The 21,549-nt window shown below is 32.2% G+C and overlaps 1 protein-coding gene across 1 annotated transcript; it reads right to left on the bottom strand.

The window, feature by feature from the left end:
* Positions 1–2,121: 2,121 nt before the first annotated feature.
* Positions 2,122–19,876, bottom strand: LOC145242256 (uncharacterized). The gene is made up of 2 exons (XM_080105267.1): positions 19,771–19,876; positions 2,122–11,127 (listed from the first exon to the last, which is right to left on the bottom strand). The coding sequence occupies exon 2, from the start codon at positions 10,636–10,638 to the stop codon at positions 8,539–8,541; it is 2,100 nt and encodes a 699-aa protein (XP_079961393.1). The 5' UTR covers positions 10,639–11,127; positions 19,771–19,876; the 3' UTR covers positions 2,122–8,538.
* Positions 19,877–21,549: the final 1,673 nt, after the last annotated feature.

Here is a 21,549-nt window from a genome sequence, read left to right as displayed (position 1 = left end):
TTCCGCTAGATCTGGAGAATTCGTTTGCAATTTAGCGAGCAAAATTTTGATCTAGCGGCTTGCGTTTTTTTTTTTTTTTTTTTTAGAAAATCTGGAGATATTTGACACTTACACACCCGCAAATTTAGATTAAAAGATAAAGAAAAGCATTTGAAAATAGTTTAAAACATAAACTAACTTGGTAAATGTGTAGTTTAGCTGTGTAACTTATTTGACTAACAAAAATTTATAAAAACTATTCATTTTTATATAAAACATTATTAAACCCAAAGACTGAAATAAAATCAGAAAAAATTGCATTTTTATTATTTTTTATTTTTTTATTTATTTTTTTTTTTTGTTGTTTTTTAATTAGACTAAATGTACGACAATCGAAGCCGTTGTATTCCTTTTAAAATTTGGCTTTTCTTCGGTTTGACAGATTGGCCTTTTTAAGGCCAAATTTGGCTCTCTCTCTCTCTTTTTTTTTAAGGCCAAATTTGGCCTTTTTACACTCTTACTAGCATGGGTGCCCGGCGTTGCCCGGATGTTTGGAGGTGTATGCTGAGCAAAAATAAAACAAAAAAAAAAAAGGTCACTTTATTTAAATTGACCCCTATTATGACCCCTTAACATTTAATGTTTTGGGCTCAAATCAAGTTATTAAGTTAGATCCATGTCCAAGGAACCTTTATTTAAAATTTCAAGTGTTTAGACCCAAATTGGCGGAGGAATTTGGTAGAGTTCTCAAAGGTCAAATCGTTGAACTTTGACCCCCTTAACCCACTTAATTCTTCTATGCATTTAATTTATAAACAAGGGATTTTTTTTAGAAAAGATGTTATACCTTGAAGGATGTCTAGTTGTACTTAGCCACTGCTTGGTCTCCCAGAGATTGTGTCTAAGCTGTTTTTAAATAGTTTTTTTTTATAAGGCTACTTGCCCCTACCACAAGTGGAATGCTCACTTTGTTTTCATTTTACGTCAGTGTATGTTCTCAGAAATCAAGAGGCCCCTTTTTAAGGCTAACACCTGATCTTTGTATGTGATATACAAATATTCGAATACTCCATTAAAGTTCTTTACCTCTCAAATGTTAGCTACAGAATAATAATTTTCCTTACGATAATTGACAACTAAGCTATGGCATGATAAATCTTTCTGGCAGTTTCTTAGTTCTGCCGGATTCCAGGACAAGAATTCATCTAATCTGGTGAAACATCAAAATGGAGGCGACATCATTGAAACAAGATGCAGCATTCCTTGCATAAGCCAGTTTGTAGTAACTATAGAGAAGGGATCTTATTTCGGCTGCAAATACTATATTATTTGGAATAATTAGTCAGAGTATATATGTAGAGTGAAGTAATCTCATACCAGGTTATTCTGGCAGACCCCTGCAGAGAGAGAGATCTTAGAGACTCAAGGATATTATTTCACAAGGAAATTATTAACGTTCATAAGAACCCTCCGAGAGGTTCCATTCCTTGCATAAGCCAGTTTGTAGCAACTATAGAGAAGGGATCTTATTTCGGCTGCAAATACTATATTATTTGGAATAATTAGTCAGAGTATATATGTAGAGTGAAGTAATCTCATACCAGGTTATTCTGGCAGACCCCTGCAGAGAGAGAAAGAGAGATCTTAGAGACTCAAGGATATTATTTCACAGGGAAATTATTAACGTTCATAAGAATTATAATTGCAAATATATATTTGCATTTGCCATGAAAATAAATATAACAATCTAAAAATAAGGCGTTAATGTTACGAACAGACAGATTTATTTTTATATTTTTATCTGATGAAACTGATTAGCCACATACAACATAAAAAATAAGGTACCCATACTATTTTTTATGTTAAAGAAAACTTAATCCTTATATTTATCAAGAGTAATACTTACAAATTTTGAACTCATGAAATTATATAAATGAACGCAATAGTAATCATGGCGTAATCTTTTCTGTATTCTACTGTAGTATCTTTTGGCTAATAACATATTTTTTATCAGTCATGCTTCACAATAATGAAGTTAGAGTAAAGGCGTGTCAACATGTCGATATGTGTAAAAATCTTTATTTAAATAAAATACTGTTGTGACCCTATGAAAGGGTTATAAAGAAAAACACGAGCAACAGGTGTAGGTAGAAAAAGAATATATTGTACAAGAAAGTGAATACAAAGAAAGGTTGTCGTATTTACCAAATATTTAGTTAGATTGTAGTCTTATGATAGGTTGTGATATTTCCATACAAGGTATTAGCTTCATGGTTTATATAATGGTAAGCAGAGTTCATTATGAGTGAATGGGTAAGTCCCCATAACACCCCTTCCCAAGCATTTACTCCACAGGGGGTACTAGTACAGTTTACTTTTAAGATCAACAGTTAAAGGATGTGTCGATTTCCTTTTTCTTCTCGATCAGTGGGATTCTGGAGCTGCTTGGGATGATTTGATGTTGGAAGTCGGAAGTGTTGTTTATGATCTCAAGGACCACTTCCTTGTGAGGTGCATAGTTTGGATCATGTAACAGATGCTTTCTTATCTGAATAAGGTATCTTTTAGATGTGAATTGAGGATCTGGAAAAGATGCACACCATCTTTCTGATTCTTTTGTCTTTTGTGTTCAGTTTCCAACGACATGCTGTTTTATACATTCTGTAGAAAACTTTTACTTCTGGGTCATAGTCTTTCTTAGGCACAATAAAGTCCTTAATTTTGTTTGCTTTGATAATAGTTTTTCACATGGGTTGAATAAAGGGTTCTTTCTGTTCAAAATTTCGTGCAGATTTCCGAGTTGGACAAAAAGATTCCTAAGTTCGACAAGTTACACCTGAACAAAGTTGGAAGTTACATCGATTGAAACGTTGTGAAAATAACACTCAAGATGAGAACAGTAGTCCAAAGCATCCAAAAGAAATATGAATAATCCTCCCCATCTTTCTGCTAGAACATAGTCTCCACTGGGTATAATGCTGATGGTGTGTTAGAATTAGGAGCGATTCTATAAATTTGTACAAACTGTTGTAGTGCCGTTTCTGTAGGTGTGCCACATGCTTTTTTGAGTGCTCAATTGTCAACAAAGTGTTCCACTATCACATTAGATCGGATCATACTGGAGAATCATGACATGATTAATTTGAAATGTTTCACAGAACTCCTTGAAGATTGTGCACATAAATTAAGTCCTGCTATCATTTACTAGACAGCTGTCAAATCCAAACAGGGTGAATAATTCATGGAGGGAATTCATTACTACTTGTGAGTTTTTTACATCCGAGCACTTCTGGCCATTTTATGTAGGTGTCCACCATTATTAAATAATACTATTCCTCCACTGGCCCTGAGAAATCTATATAGATTCTAAACCAGGAATGGTCTGTTTTGGGCCATGGTTTAAAGGTGATCGGGAGCCTTTGCTGCTAAAACACAACCCTTGCATGAGTCACCCATGTTTTTAATGTCTTTGTTCATCATCGGCCAGTATAAGGCTGTTCATTTTGTTTATTCATGGCTGACCAATATGAATATTTTTCATTATCCTGTGTTTTTCGTATGACAGTCTACTTGCTGTATAGTAGGATGTCATCACGCAAACAAAACCTCTCTTGTGTGTATCTATTGATATCTTATATGTTTTTATATAGAGCAATGTAGTTCTTGGTTGTTTAACTGTGTCGGATATATACTCGAATCAAAACAAAGAAAAGAATATGCTGTTGTCATAGCCCTAGTCACCATGCCTGCAAAAACTGTCTTGTATTTTCTTTATTTGTGATTTTCTGTTTTGTAATTTATTTTGTAACACTAATAAATTCATCTTTTTGTGCTTTGCATTTAATTTTATTTAGTGTTACTGGAAGGTTTCCGATAGTATGGCATTATTTACTATGGGTACATAAGGAAGCAATTACTGAGTCCTTGAGAAGGTCACTCTGTCTTGGGACCAACTTTGAAAGTCCATTCGCATGTTCGATCTGCTTGGAGGAGAGGTACTCTAATTTTAAACTGTAATTTAGCAAAATAGTACCCCACCTCAGTAGTCTGCTGTGTAGTCAGGTAACTCTTTCTTCGACCCAAAGATACCCAAAGATCTTCAACAGTTGGTCTACAATATAAAGAATCGTCCATGTAAATATTGTTGGAACTTTCTATGGAATAAAAATGCAAGCACTTCTTTCTTGATCTGTGAATAGTGCTTTACTGCCGGGAGCAAAGCCCTTGATGTGTGTGCAATTGCCTTTTACTTCAATCTGGCATTTATATAAGATATAGGCCACTATTCTATATGAGCTTACATTGCTAACAACTATTATATCTAGTTTATAACTATCTATCTATCTATATATCTATATATCTATATATATATATATAATGCATTATCTATATCTCTCTCTCTCTCTATATATATATATATAATGCATGAATAATAGATGTAACATCAGGGTTTTATTTCCACATTCTGTCTTTGTTTCGTAACTCGTTCAGTAGGGCCTGAAGGTCGTGCATATTAGGAATGAATGTCTGGTAATAGTTTGCGAACCTCCAAAACTTTGTGATTCTGTAATATTTTGGGGAGCTGGCATATCCTTTATAGCTGTAGCCCTTTTTTGTGTTCTGGTCTTCTACCGTTTTTGCTTATGATGTGTTCAAAATATTTTATTTATTCTATGAAGGCGTCACGCTTTCCTTTTTTATTTTGAACCCAAAATGCTATGTTTGGGAAAATATCTTGTGGATTTGTTCTTAATGTTGTTCTCTGGTCTTACTTATATAGTTTGCTACCGGGAAATCAAGGCTGTTCAACATAATATTCATTATTTCTTAAAAAAAAATGGTGGGCGCTACCTTAACTCCAAAAGCAAACTTTTTGAATATAAATAACTCTTTATGGGTGTTAATACAAAGTAACTTCAAGCTTTAACTGGATTTTGAAGGTATGCATCACTTAGATCGATTTTAGAGATGATCTTGCCTCCATTTAGCTTAGTAAACACTTCAGGAAGTAGGTAATGATAGTCTTTTAGCACTGAGTTCAACCCCATACTAAAGTCAGCACAAATGCTGATATGTTTTGACTTCTTTTTGACATAAATGGTAGAAACTGCTCATTGGCTGAATTCAACTTTTGATTAGATACTGGGTTTTTTTTTTCAAGTCTTTCAAGCTTTTAATTTTCTCCAATCAGGTGAATTGTACATGATTTCTTGGTTGTATATAGTTTTTAGTTCAAATCTTTGTGCATTTTCCCCAGACTAGATAAGAAAACTTAGGGAAACATTAGGTTTTCCTTCTCATTCATTAGAGTTGCCATATTTATTAGTGATTAATTCACCTTCAAAATTTATTTCACTGCTCTGGCTGTTGTGAAACATTTTAGCATAATAAATTTATTTAATCTGCTTCAGTTATGCAAATATATGATCAATAAGTCTGATCTCGGATCTAACTGAAACTTCACATTTTTATTTAATATTTTCACTAGCATATATTTCCATATATTTTTATTGTCTTTATCGTTTGTTCTGGTGTGTTGTATCTGACTTTTAATTTTGTTCTTTGCCCTACAATTAAAGCTATGATTTCCAATTCTCTTAAAAGTATGACAAGATTTTGTGCAGTATGTGCTGTCTTTACCCTAATGCAGGGCTCTGCACTGATAACATGAATTTGATGATGATTTACTTTGATTTTCTGGAAACTGTCTTTTCTGTGTGTGAGGGGAATAATCTTTCTTTTTTATTTTCTCTAAAGAATAGGATTTTGGCTTTTTATGTATCTTTCTTATGTATGCAACACCATATACTTTATATGCTAATCACTCATTGGTATACTTCTGCCAACTTTTTTAATGTTAGATTCAGTTTGCTTTCTAATTTAGTTAAAACTTTGTGTTGAATTTCAGTCTTTTACCAAGACCAATCCTTGTACAAATATCAAGCATATAAAATCATCAGAACTTAGTTTAGTGAGTTTAAAATCGTCAAAGTGTTTATTGACTATGCAAATATTAAATAGTCCTCATGATCGTTCTTGGTTAAATTTAGGCATTTCCACCGTTTGTGAAATAACAACGTTTTTGAGTTAAACTGTTCTGTTAAGAGTTTTACGGTTTCAGGAAAAGTTAAGTCACACGTTTTTCATGGAAACATGTAATTCACAAATCTGTTATGTTCTGTAGATCCCAGTTTTTTTAAACAATTAGCAGACCCTTTTTGGAGTCCAGTCAATCGGTACAATCACTGTTACACAGGTCGTGATACCTTCTAAAGTACCAGAAGGTTTTGTATTTATCCGAGATAAATGAAATTGTTAAGTGTTCTAAACACCATATTGTGCGAAAGTTGTTACTTTCCGTGACTTGGTTTTTATTTGTTAACATTTATAGTAATATATTTATTTTCTCTTGTTGTTCTAGTAAGTTTTTAAAACCTTTCTTCCATTTTCTTTACTTTTTGTTACTTCTGTTATTTGGTCCAGTTTGTCTTCGTTTTTTGCCAGCAACTATCTGAAATTTCCTCATTTGTGCCAAAGCTGATTTAAGTTAACTATTGTGTTTGATTTTCCCTTTTAAGAAAAATGAATATAGTTCTGGACGTGATTAGAAAATTTATGATTTTTCACATTTATTTTCCTTAACGATCAACACAATATAGAACTTGAGGTAAACAAAAAAATAATTACAACTCTTTGTCTCAAATAAAGTTCACCATTTTTGCTTGGCAGGAAAATAAATTAAAATCAAGTTCTTTTTGTTACAATATTTAATTTTCTCTTTGAGAGAAAACCCAAGGGGGGGGGAATGAAGACCGTGAAATTTTTAAAAGTTTAATAAAAAAAAAAAACAACCTTTTACCATTGCACAATTATGTTTTATTTTAAGTTTCTTTTTTATGCAGAACCGAGAGTTGGTATGATTTTTAAAGTTGGTGCGGCAGGTCAGTGCAACTTTCAGAGTTGCTTCCTGGTTCTTCAAATGTTTAGCCATCTGGTTCTACATTACCGACTCTGATTCATTGTTAGTGTTTTTAAAACACTATCTTTTTTACATAGGAATCACCACTTAGCAAGGCCCAAAGGCCACTCGAGGATAAGAGTTACTGAGTGTACAGTAGTCAATGGGACAATATCATAGTTATCGTTCATTAGTACTGGAAATTTAGTAAATTGGATTACTTAAGGAGATGGCTCATCAAGAACATGATGGGCTTGAAGACGACCAAATTGCAGTCAGCTGAAAATCAGGAAAAAAAAGAGGATTCCACAGGTGTGCAGTCCTAAGAAATAAAGTTTGTTCATTTATCTGTAGCCACAGATAAAGAGTGGGGGAAATAATTGATAGTGGTTTCAGCTAGACGACTTTTTTCATGAAAGTTTGGTGATGGAGGTGACCATAGATTGGAGCTCAGATGAGAACACTATCTGCTTGTTTGAATACTTCATTGAAAGGTCAATATTGTTGAGGTAGGTACTTTAAATACCACGTTGTTAGCTCAAATACCTTGTTGCCAGTTGTAGTGTCTGAATGAATGTCCAAAAAACAAAAAAAAACGCTGATACCATATCAACCCCATTACTTTTTCTGTCTTATATTAGTGTATTTGATGTATTTAGATGGAAAATATATCATGGAAGATAATAGCAATGATCCTGAATCTCCAAGTGCTTTCCCAATGAGAGCAAAACCTCCCATAGACTTTTAAATATATCCTATATTGATAAAAAATTTTATAATTTTTTTTTTATTTTTATTTTTTTATTACATTTTCACCCCAAACAAGGCACATTGCCACTTTGGTGTAGGGGGCTACTATCAGGGGCAACAACTACTGGGGTACTATGTAGGGACTTGGGCAGCAAGATGTCTGTTCACATTGCACTTGAACTTCTGCACGTCAGTAAAGTTGGGGAAGCAGGGACCTGGAATGGAATTCCAAAGTCTAGCGGTTCTGGGGAAGAAACTACTGGAGTAGAAAGATTTTTTACATCTAGAGATCTCTACAGTGTGGGGTGGGATTTTGCAGCCTGTCGGGTCTGTCGAGGGTGTTCACGTCATGGGGGCACAAGTGCTTGCAATTCGTTAGAGCATTAACCATTAAAATACTTGTAGAACAGGCAGAGGGATACAACGTTTTGTCAATGGAACAGAGGCTTAGATGCCAGTTCGGGGCCTATCAGATTGGCGACTCTCTTTTGACCCTTGTCAAGGAGTATGGATAAAAATATCCAGGGAAGTCAGTGGAAATCATTCTATATCCTCCCCATTGTAATTTGCATGTGTGCCTTTAACTTATCATTTTTAGAAATGAAGAGTTACACGCTACACAAAAAATAAGATTTACTTTACTTGCATAAACCAGTGCATATAAACAATGATGCATCATTTTTGTTTTGTAAATACTCTGTCAATTTTTAGAGTTTTCTTGAATCGATTAGGTTAAGGTCAATTAGTGTCGACTAAAACCTGTTCCTATGTTTTGTCCATTTGCTGGAGGCCTTTAAACCCTAATTAATAAATACTCAGGTTCATCAAAATATTCAGTCAGTGTTTAGGTTTTATCGCGACGGCTGGGTATCCTGACAATCGTCTCCAGTATGAGTTTCCATATGGGCTTTTAAATTATCTTTCCTTAGAAATGAAGAGTTACATTTTTCACAAGAATAAGGTTTTTCTCCAGTGTGTATTCGTATGTGTGCTGTTAGATTCGATTTTTCTCTAAAAGATGAACCACAAACTTCACAACAATATGGTTTCTCTCCAGTGTGGATTTGCATGTGCCTCTTTAAATAACATCTTGTCGTAAATGATGATGCACACACCTGGCAAGAATATGGTTTCTCTCCCGTGTGACTTCTTATATGTCTTTTTAGATCAGACTTTGTAGTAAACGATGAAATACACTCATCACAAGAATAAGGTTTATCCCCAGTGTGCCTTTGCATATGAACTGCTAGATAAGATTTCTCTCTGAATGATGAACCGCACATTCCACAGGAATAAGGTCGCTCTCCAGTGTGTTTATCTATATGTGCCTTCAATGCATCTTTTCGTTTGAATGATGACTTGCACAAATCACATGAATAAGGTTTGTCATCACTATGTATTTTTACGTGTCTCTTATACTCAGAGTTCTTTGTGAATGACGAGCTACACACTTTGCAAGTGTATAGCTTCTCGGTAGTGTGGATTTGAAGGTGCTTCTTTAAATCTGACTTCTTTATAAAAGATAAGACGCACACTTCACATGAGTGAGTTTCATTCTTTTTCTTTTCATGTCTTTGCATATGTACTCGCAGATTAGCTTTCACACTGAAGGACGTCCCACACAGTTGACATGAGAAAGGTTTCTCTCCACTGTGTGTTCGCATGTGGATCTTTAAATGTGGTTTCTGTGAAAAAGATGCACCACACACTTCACATAAATGAGGTTTCTCTCCTGTATGAGTTCGTATGTGTGTTTTTAAGGCAGATCTCGTTGTAAACGAAAGAACGCACATCTCACACTTATAAGGTTTCTCTCCAGTGTGTATTCGCATATGTACATTCAAAGAAGATTTTTCTGTAAACGAGGAGCCACACAATTCACAAGAAAAAGGTTTCTCTCCATATCGGACTTGTCTATTTGAATGAGACTCTGTTGCAGATGACAAAACAGTGTCATCAGAAGAATTAGTGTGCTTCCGCACATGTGTTTTTAAATCATCTTTTCTTGTGAATGAAGATCCACACGTTTCACAGGAATAAGGTTTTTCTCCAGTGTGAATTTGTACGTGTCTTTTCAAGCTTGATTTCTGTGTGAATGTCGACTGACACACCTCACAAGTATACGGTTTCTCCCCAGTGTGGATTTGAATATGTCTTTTCAAATCAGACTTTGCTGTAAATGATGAGCTACAAACTTCACAAGAATAAGGTTTTCCATCAGTGTGGATATGCATGTGTGCATTTAAATAATGTTTTTTGGTGAATGATAAGTCACACAAACTGCAAGAAAAAGGTTTCACTCCATTATGTTTTTGCATGTGAGCTTTTAAACTCGGTTTCGTTGTAAATGATGACCCGCACTCTTCACAAGGAAACGGTTTCTTTTCAGTGTGCGTATGAATGTGCTTTTTTAAATTGTCTTTTGTTATGAATGACGCATTGCACATTCGACAGGCAAATGGTTTCTCTCCAGTGTGAGTTCGCACATGGATCTCTAATTCAGATTTTGTTGTGAATGATGAACGACACACTTCACACTTGTATGGTTTCTCTCCACTATGTCTTCGCATATGAACCGTTAACTGAGATTTATCTGTGAATGAAGAGTCACACACTTCACAACCATAAGGCTTCTCACCTGTGTGTGTTCGTGTATGTATCTTTAATGCAGATTTTGTTCGAAATGCTGAGGTACACACTTCACAGCGAAAAGGTTTCTCTCCAGTGTGTGTTTGTACATGTACCTTTAAATGGCCTTTTGTTTTAAATGAGGATCGACACAATTCACAAGAATATGGTTTCTCTCCAGTGTGTATTCTCATATGTATCTTAAGTTGAGAGTTTGCTTTAAATAATGAGCCACACATTTGACAGCTATAAGCTTTCTCTCCAGTGTCTTTTTGCATGTTTAACTTTGCAATGGGTTTTGCTATAACTGATGTATCACACATTTTTAAAAGAATGAAAAAAAAAACGCTGTTCTATGTTACCTAAAAGGTATTCTGCGCAACAGTACAAGCAACAAAATTCAAAAGAATAAAGTTTTTCGCATACTCTTTAAAAGAGGTTTTGTTTAAAGTGATGAGCAACAATTTTGCAAAGTAAGGTCACTCACTAATGCTGATATTAATGTTCCTTTATGTATGTGTATTATAGATCACACAGTTTTAAAAATAGAAAAGTCTGTGTTTCCCCTGTTACTTATAATAAGTATGTTTTGTTAATGAAGAGCACCATCTATACGGATCCCCTTTAGTATGTCTCTCTTTAAACTCGTAAGTTATGAGCCACACACATTACAAGATAAATGTTGCAGGTTTGCTAAAAGATTAGCTTTTTTCTGATTTTTTATTTGTATTTCAGCGGAAATTCTCATTTCACATGTAGAAACTCTATTTGATGTCTGCATAAACCACTTTCAGTTATTCCATTACTGATATCTGTGAACGAATAATAAGGATATCATTAAACAATTCATACGTTAAAAATCAGAAATACTGAAACAATTTTGAGCTACTGATTGAACTATTAATTTATTTTTATTTCAGACTATTATTCTCATCTTTATTAGTTGTTGTTTTTTTATCTTTTATTGGTTTTTGTTTATTCACAACGTTTCGGCCAACTATTCCTCTAGCCTTTGTCAGGTGGTAACCGGGACGGATAGGAACTTCGAATCTCCTAACTGCATTCTCAGCCATCACTGCCATCCGTAGTTGTTGTCGTCTCACCACATTTTGACCAATTAACCACCTGACAAAGAGCAGAGGAATAGTTGGCCGAAACGTAGTGAATAAACCAAAACCAATAAAAAATCCAAAAACAACGACTAATAAAGATGAGAATAATAGTCCGAAAAAAAAATAAATTAATATATATAATGCTCATCTCAAAAATAAATTCCAATCAAGGAATAATATATAGGATTGAACTATATCTGTTAGATTTACTTCTGTAGGTTTCATATGCTAATAGAAAAAATTTAAGCTAATATGACTGCACTCGATCGTCATAATAATGATCACATGCATTAATAACATTGCACAAATATATTCGATAATATTGTGGAAATACATTTAATAATATCAAACAAATCTAACTGCACAAATGTATTTCATAATTTCATGCAATTATATTGGATAACATTACAGAAATATGTTTGATAACATTATGCAAATATATTAGATGACGCAAATATATTCAATATTACGCAAATATGTTTGATAAAATTGTGCAAATATATTGGATAATTTTATGCAAATGTATCAATAACATTGCGCATACACATTCAGAGAACGTCAATGCAATAAAATTATACTAACAAGAGTAAGAACCAACTTACAAGTTGGTACTTTATCATAATGTGTACCTAAAAATTGAAAATCTTTATGTATCGACTGTCAATTGTTGAGAATGATATTGAAATTAAAAAACAGAAAACAACAGTTAATTATTAAATGATTCAGATAAGTATTAAATGAAAACTCAGTAGCCCGAAAAGCTTATATATTAGAATTTATTTAAGATGTTATTGCAAGGAAATCAGTAGGATTCACAAAGATTTAGCGGATTTAATTTTTTGCAACTCACATGCATTTTTTTTGATAAAAACAATTTTGTAAGGTTGCAGAGGATTTACATACTTAAAAATGTTAAAATTTACAGAAAATATCGATTAAAAAATTACAAGCTTTCTTTCACACTCTCTCATCATTTATCTTTACTTTTGTTCCTGCTTTCGTGCCATACATTCTCTTTTTCCTTACTCTTTCTCCCTCGTTTCTTATCATTTCCCTCTTTTTCACACATTCTCTTTTTATACCACCCTTTATCTCTAACTAGCCTGGGTACCCGGCGTTGCCCGGATATTTGAAGGTGTGTGTTGAGCAAAAAAAAAATGCAGGCCCGAACCCATACCACGACGGAGGAAAAGAACGCAAAAAAAAAACCAAATGTGACATCTTTGCCGTTGTGTCCATCACCAAACCGGAAGTGGCAAAGATTTAAATTAAGGCTAGTCAATCAAAAAGAAAGGATGACTTTCGAAAAATATCAGCGAAAACACCCCTCCTTGTAGAAATATTCCTAGTTGAAGGAATTAATGTTTTTAGCCAATTTCTCGATATTTGTCGTCCAAAGGGTCGAGCTTCAAAACAATACTGATCTTGTGAAAATCTGTCACCTTTGTGGAAAGTTTTAGGCAGATATACATACATACATTTAAACAGACAGGTGAAGTTTATATTATAGATTACTGACACTTTCTTTCATTTTCTAAACATCTCTACCCCACACAACATCCTGAATGAATGATTCGACCATTAAAGTTTTTATTTTAATTTTCAACTTTACTTTTTACGTTTCTGAATTTTTGAGATGAAGATTGATTATATTATGTGGATTCTTTAGACTATTGTACTCCTCTTGCGTATTATTTTTGCAATAGTTCAGTCAATGTAACCTCTGACCTTCTTCAGGTGCAGCTTGTAAAACTCGTTTTTTTTTCTGTTGAACTTGTGAATCTGCATGAAATTTTGAATGGAACCCTTTTTTATTTAATTCACAAGGGTCGCATGTTCTTGTTCAATCAGCCATGACTGTGTAGTAGTCCTTAGTAATTTGCAATTATATTCTGAGTGTCACTCAACTTCTAGAAGAGTGTAACTTACAACTGAATTTTACCAAGTACTTTATCCACCATGCCATGAGTTTGACAAGATATGCCTGAAGAAGATGGGAGGTTACATCGACTGAAATGGTGTGTGAATAACACCCAAAATGAGAACTGTAGTCTGAATAATTAAAATTATACAAATTTTTCTCATTTGTCACTCAGTGCTGTGCTCATAACTGAACGACTCTTTTCAATTGTATTTTGAGTGTCACCAGCCACCTTCAACCTCCAAAAGAGTGTCACTTTACAACTGAATTTTACCAATAATTTTATCCACATCACAGGTCTGTGTGTTCTTTTTTTGGAGGGGGGGATTAATCCACTGTGTAAATTATCCTGGTGCACTCTTTTGATATACTTATTCTGGGGCTAGGTGGGAAAATCTATCAATGAGAGCTGGGAGGGAGTTTTTTTTTTACTTTATTAAATGCGGATGAAGGCTTTGTTAACTATTTTGTACTTTCATTTAACTATTTAATAAGCAAAGAATACCAGAATAATTGAATTTACCTTAAAATAGCACAATCTGTTAATTAATATTTGCAAAATAAATAAAAAATTTTGCAATACATTTTGATTTCGTTTTTAATAACCATGGTTTGATTTTATTGTGACCGCAACCATCAGAAAACAAATTATTTTTAAACAATACTGTTAGAACCAACCCAATAAATGTCATGGTGGTGGATTTCTGTCAGTATTTTATTTAATTGTTGAATTTTGAGTGATTATCAATACTTTGAAGATGGCAACATTAATTTGGCCATCGTGTGGTTCTTCTAACTTAGGAACTTAACAATACTTGTTTTTGAAAATAAATACACAATGGTAAAATAAGTAAAAATACAAAAAAATTATCCAACTAGGTAGAAGAGTAACTTATCTTGGCTTTAGTAACACTTATTTATTATATATTCCTTTCTTGACCACCTTTTCGGTTTATTGCAATAAAACATAGTGTGTTGTTTTTCTTAGCGTCATACAAAAAATAGACTTCATATCAGAACTATCTTTCATGTTAAAAAAAAAAATATTTTGAAGATGAAATCAAATTTTTGAAAAGAAACGTTTTTATACCAAACTTGACATCTTTTAACAACTACATTTCCAATAAATGGAGAATTGAAAAAATTATTTTTGGCAAATTTTTTACTAGGTACAAGCAAAAATGGACGAATAAAGAAAGGGTGACATAGTTTTGAAAGCCAGTTTATCATAACTTTTTGTAGGTTTTTGAGTACTTTTTGGTTGTATTTGAAAGATTAAAATTAATTCCCAAAAGGAAAAAATATTTATACATGTGAAAAAAAAGTTATAATGAAAAATGTTTTCACAATGACATTCGGAAGCTGACAAATTTTGAAGTTAAATAAATTCGTTTTAAAAATCCTTTGAAAGATAAATATTAGTTTTCTGCGTCTATTTCAAAGATAATCAATAAAGTCCTAAGATATTAAATTAAATTAAAAAAAACACCTTGTTTGTACAAAGAATAGTTTATTAGCCTCCAAAAGCTAGAGATTATAGCTTCGCTTTTGCTTAAGCAAAACAAAGTTCTCTATATGTTAGGTACGTGCAAAATGAATGGCTGACTGGGTAGGGGACATGGTTCTGAATGCAGACTAATCATAAAATTTTTTTAAATTTCGGTTAATTTTTTATTATATGTGAAAGATTATAGTTTAAAGATAATTTCTCCAAAGAAAAACTAGCGTGTGAAATAAAAGATGCATGGAATAATTTTATCTCAAATCTGAAAAACCGTACATTTCATGTAAAAAATAATTATGATAATGATCATGTTTACATTTTTCTGACAAGAGAAATATAAGTTGTCTTTAATTATTTCCAAGTGAAATATTAAGTTAAAGTCTTAAGATAATGAATTAATACAATAAATGTACTTAACTTTTGCTAAAAAAAAAGTAATAATTATTCAAAATTTGGGAGCAACAAACTTTGTTTATTGTGTCAAAAAATAACATGGCGGCAAAATTAAAAAAGTATGTGTAGTAAAATGTAGTAAGCAAAAATCAGGAACAACGATAGAAAAAAGTCAGTTTCGCCCTGGACCACCCACCTCTAGAAGAGGGGGATTTCTTGGCTGTAATGACTGTAGAGAAAGAAGGAGACAAAAAAGGCAGAAGAAAACTTGCTTCTCACAGATTCGTGGTTCATCACGAAGAACAATCCAACCGCCAGAACCACCTACACACAATTTGCATGACACTGCCTGACTGCTTCCCAACATCCTGCCTTTATATATTTGCATACTCGCGCAAGAGCACACACGATTCTGCAAGAATTGCATGGGGTCGACGCCAATAAAAACCATGGACGCCATCTTGGAACTCTCTTCCCCTCGGCCCAAAACACAACAACATTTATTTCCCCCGATTTTGGTTATTGCCAATTCCGCAACAGTATGGCAGTGCACAAAGAACATAATTTTATTATTTAACATTGTTTTGGCATATCGAGTGATTTTTTTTTTGTTTTGTTTTTTTTTTTTAGTTGGAGACCCCTCCCTTCATTTAAAATACATCAAAATTCAGAAAATTTTTTTTTTTTTACCCCATTTTTGCTTCGTTGGCTACTCTAAATGCGTCGATAAATTATTTTTTTTATAAAACTACAAGTACATTTTAAGTGTTGGAAGGTCAATTAAATTCACTTAGTTACTATGACAATTTATTCATTAAAAAAGTTCAAACAATTATTAATAGAATTTAAACTTGAAAGACAAACTGCATAAATGTTAATTAAATTCATTAATTATACTCACAATTTATTCATTGACAAAAAAACTTACACCATTATTTATTAATATTTATAAAGAATTCAAAGTAGAAAGAAAACAATTTATAAAATTATTGAAAAAAATTACACACTTAACAAAAAATACAATCTTACGTTTTAATTTATCAGAATGCTCACATGAAATTTAAAGTTGACTGACCCAAACAGGTGTATCTGAAAATGATGTTAGGTAGTTGGAGGGAGGGGTAGGTGGGCAAAACCAATGGGTTTTCTTTTCAGAACTGTGCATCCGTACTTACTGACGTCTAATTTTTACCATTTTTTAATTTAATTATTTTTCTCTGGTCCTGTTTTTCAATATAATTTTCTTTACTTTATTTTACAAGATTATATGAAAATTATCTTACATCGATGATTATACGTTCATGCGTGCAATGAAAATATTTATTCGGTCATGAGAGACAATGGATACCACCTGTAAAGGTTCCTACGCATGTAATTGCGAAGCAAGGGATGCGCAATCTTCAACTGCACCTCTCTTGAGTTTGCACTCATGACGCCGCTTTTCCAAAGGAATCGCCCCAGAAATATGTATGCACATATGTAGCCAATAATACTTGTATACATACTGCTATAATTAAAGAAATATATTTTAACCTTTTGTGACTTGACTTATGATGTACATGATTAAAAAAATATTTATTGTTAATTTTAGTTAGTTTAAAGGGTGATGATACTATGATTGTCTTCAAACTGGAAAAATTATGAAGTTCAATAGTTAAACTACCACTAAAAAATTTTGTATTTCATAAACTTACTTTGATTATTATCTATAGTGCTTGAAAATATGTGTGTTTATGTCAACAAACGAAATCCTCCACTTTCTGAGACAGATAGCGGTATGTTGAATGTAAGCAATGGACATTTTCAATCTGCAGGTATCTGACATCTACCCAAGATACCGAAGTAATACGTACAAGGCGTTAATTCCCAAAAAAAAAAAATGTAACCGTAAAAAAAGTAGAAATATTTTTGGCAATTGTAATTTTTTTTCTGCCAAAATATTCAATAAACAATGCTTAATTCAATGATAATATCAGTAGTTTGATAATTAATTTTTCTTTGAGTTATATCAATTTCGTTAATACAGACTTTACGGGCTTTTTTCGTAATGTTCCTATAAAAATTAAATAATGTTTTTTAATTGTTACGATACTGTATTTTCATAAATAAAAGCAATAAAATCATGCATTTTTTTACTACTGAAAACCATGACTTTAGTAAAGGTATTTCTTGTTTACAAAATAATACATTTCCATTAGCATTTAAATAAAAATAATGGGGTAATTATATTCCGAGATTATTATTTAATAAATACTGGAAATTTCATTGAAATTGGTTAATTTCCTGATTTTTGGTAGAGTTTTAAGTAAAGGGAGGAGTCAAAATGTTTATTCATTTTGAGCATCGATATTCATTTTGCATGTACCTACTATAATGACCCTGGTGTCCAACTCTGTCCCATGGGGGGGCATAGTAAATAGGTACTATATATGTGGATTCTTCGGAAGCCCAAAACGTCAGAATGTCAAAAGGTGTCGGAATTAGCTTACCGACGAGTAGGTGGTGGAAGAAAAGACTTTGAAGTCTTGCATGTCGACCTTGTAAAAGTAATAGATGAGTAACGATGAGTAATGTCGACCTTGTAAAAGTAATAGATGAGTAACGATGGTCAAAGTGTAGTTTGTCTGAAAGACAACAACAACAACAACAACAACCGTAGAGTGGCCACTCGTTTTATATATCCAAACTCTCGAGATTCGCGCGTGACTGGAATATGTATTTAACTTGTAAGAAATAGGCACCCAGTTTCTTTGCTTAGCAAACCACCGGCCATGTTGGTCACAGCTACCAGCATTCCTTCCTTCCCCACCGACCTACCCTCGGTAAGTCAAACAATTCAAAATCCTCACAAAGGCTGTCTGAAAATGTCATCAGGTAGTTATAAGGAGGTAGAAAGTGCTGATTTTCTTTCACCCCCCAGCCATGCATCCATACATTCCTATCACGAAGGCTTGTATAATTTTTACTATTTCTTACTTGAATTATTTTTCTGTGTTCCTTCTTTTATATTATTTTTTTTTAAGGTTATATCAAAATTATGTTATGCATAAAGTTACATGTTAATTCAAGCAAGGAAAATATAAAAATCTTACAAATAAAAAGTACGCAAAACATGTAATCTAAAAAAAACAGAATAGAAATAATTTTTGCAATTATAATCTTTTTGTGTGAAAATGTAAAATAAACAATGCTTAATCCAATGATCGGTAGTTCGAGAAATTAATTTTTCTTCGAGTTATATCGAATTCATTAATACAAACTTTAATGTTCCTGAAAAAAATTAATCTTTCTTTTTTTATTGTTACAATTTATGATGCTTTATTTTCATAAAAAAAAAGCAAAAATAAATTCATTCATTAATTTTTTACTACTGAAAACCATAACTTTAGTAAAGGTGTTTTTTTGTTTAAACAAAATAATACATTTCCACTGAGATTCAAATAAAAATAATGGGTTTATTATATTCCATGATCATTATTTGATAAATACTGAAAATTTAATTAATTATTGGTTAATTTCCTGATTTTTTGGTGAGTTTTGAAGTAAAGGGAGTACTCAAAATTTTTATACATTTTGAGCATCGGCATAATTTTTACTTTCTCCCCATCTTCACATTCACCTTTAAAATGACGATTTTATAGCGTTTTCGGGTATGCTGCAAATACTGTTAGAAATTCACTCAATATATGTTAACGTGACATAAGTTGACATATTCGGTGGGTTTTTAATAGTATTTTGTCTAGTTTTCTTATTCATAACACCTTTTCCCAAACTTACCGTGTTAAAGAGAGAATCGGGCGCCATTTTGAATTTTCCAATACATCGGTAAACACTGCATGTTTTTCGAGCTAAATAAACATTTTACATTGAATAAAAACACAAAAAATATATCCAGTTTTGTAGAAAAGTAACTTATCTTGCCTTTGATAACATTTATTTGTTATATATTTGTGTACAGTAAAACCCCAAATATCACATTTAAACCAAACTCTTTATAAAACAAACTTTTAAAGCTGCGGCGACTTTTTTTTTTTTTTTTTACTGCAACAAAGCTTATAATATCATTAACACCAACTAAAGAGTTTCATTCTTTGTATTTTTTTTTAAGGTTAAAGACTAATATTTTTTAAAAAACAACCTTACCATAGAATTTACTTTTTAATTTAAAAAAAAAAAAAAAAAAAAGGTTGCCGGAGGAGCTCCTTTTTTTTTTTTTTAATGTTTTCATCTAATAAAAATATCGTTGGTTTTCTATTAATAGTCGCGTAAAGACTACATTTTGTATTAATAATGTTATCAATTTTGTTACATTAAAAAAGAATTCGTCACAGTTTTTATTTATTTATTTTTTTTTTAATGTTTTGATGTCTGAAAGAAAAAATATCGTACTAAATTATGAGACGAAAAATGAACGAATCTCTTAGTAAGTGAGAGTTGTCTCCCTCAGCACAGTGAACTATTGTAAAAACAGCGCCAAAATAACATTTTTTTTTTAATTAAGTAAAATATAAAAATTGTAACTTACTGTTTATAATGTTATTTAAAAAATTCATATTGTTTTAGAAACTTGTATTACTTTAGCATTCAGGCAGTAGAGTTCACTGAACTCTCCCATTTGGTAAGACAACAAAATGTCTACACGGTGTAGCACGACATTTGTCCCGTTTTCTATAAGATATAGTAATTAGTAATGTTTAATCATTTTATCGTATACCGTCGAGATTAAAAAAGAAATATTTCAAAGTGATTTATGCAAATAAATATTATAAAATAGAATGTCCTCTTTTCGAATTTAGGAAAACTCGTCCCCGGAAAACTCGTACCTGGAAAACTCGACCTCGGAACACTCGTACCCTTTTGCTAGGTAGGAAAACTGGTCCCTTATTTAATACACATCGATTGAAAACACATTTTATGACCGTCCTTGAAGAAGATATTGTCTTTAAAAGAGAATACACATCCCATAATATTTTTTAAAAATATTTTTACTTATTTACTGTTGTTTAAAAAAAATTAAATTAATTTTTTAAAGTTTTAGTTTTCTACCTAGCTTTGAAAGTTTTTGGTCTTTTAACTTATTTTAAAGAGTTTATTTAGTTAAAAAAAAAAAAAAGTAATGTCGAGTGTTACTTATAGGCACCGCCAAAAATGGCCGAAAAATCAAGTTGTTGTTGTTTTTTAAAACGAAATTACATTTATTAAAATCCATTATTTCTGAGTAACTTTTTTTTCCAGAAAGATAAAGCCCTGAATTTTATCATATAGAAAACAGAATAATGTAAAACTTTTTCTACTATTTTTAATTAAATTTTAAATGTTAAATTTTCCCAAAAAGTTAACAATTGACATTTTTTGTCTTGCACAAAAAACGTACATAAATATTTAAAAAAATAAAAGGTTTTCGAAATAATTTATTTATTTATTTGTTGTCTAACTAAGATTTAGGATGATTTTCTAAGAGAATATGCAAAAATATTATAATATAAGTACCTGGATTTCAAATAATTCCACTTATTCATATATGTAACCAATTATTTCGCGTCGATCTAGAGTCTAGATCGACAATGTTTACGTTTGCATTTGATAAAAAGCAAACTATGGAAGACCAAACAGGCCAAAAAAAAACTTATTTTCAGTGACGAAAATTTCAATGTATTATTAACGCTGAGGCTGGCCAGTACCAGATGGGTGACCATTTGTATGAGTTTGGTTTTTAATGTGTATGTGTGTGGGGGCCAGGCTCCCCAAAATGTGAGGGGGGGGGGGGTAATGTAAAGCAGAATAAAAAAAAATTATTTCAGCGCGTTTGGTCCACCGTTGTCGAAAGGCGGCAAACGTTTTCAAACGGGATCGAAAAAATGATGCTATTTTTAACACAAAGGGCACAATATTTATCGAAATTGTTTTTGTTTTTTTTGTATCGATTCTTCAAAGCATGCCCTGTTTAATAATGGTCATACATTATTCGGCTTGCTAAAAAAAAAATTGTTAATTTATTTATCAAAGATTTTAAAATGGCTTTTTTCGTATGAATATTTAAAAAAAAAAATTGTTTTGCTTAACTTAAATTAATTATTTTACTTAACATATTCACCGAATTTCACACTTCAAAACTCAAAAGCGGGATAATTAAACACAATCGAATTTCTGATATTCAGACGTCAAAATAAGTTATGCAAACAATTTTTTTTTTTTAATCTATAATTCTGTCCCTTACAACAACACAATATGTTTTGTTCAGTTTCAGATGATTATTTTAAGCATATTTGTACCCCCTCAAACAAGGGGAGGTTTTGTAAGCAAA

This window comes from Euprymna scolopes, chromosome 21 (genome assembly GCF_053919585.1).
Source record: "Euprymna scolopes isolate OS-2025 chromosome 21, ASM5391958v1, whole genome shotgun sequence".
Taxonomy (NCBI): Eukaryota; Metazoa; Mollusca; class Cephalopoda; order Sepiida; family Sepiolidae; genus Euprymna; species Euprymna scolopes.
Note: the sequence above shows the minus strand (reverse complement) of the source record. Positions and strands in the feature narration are given on the sequence as shown.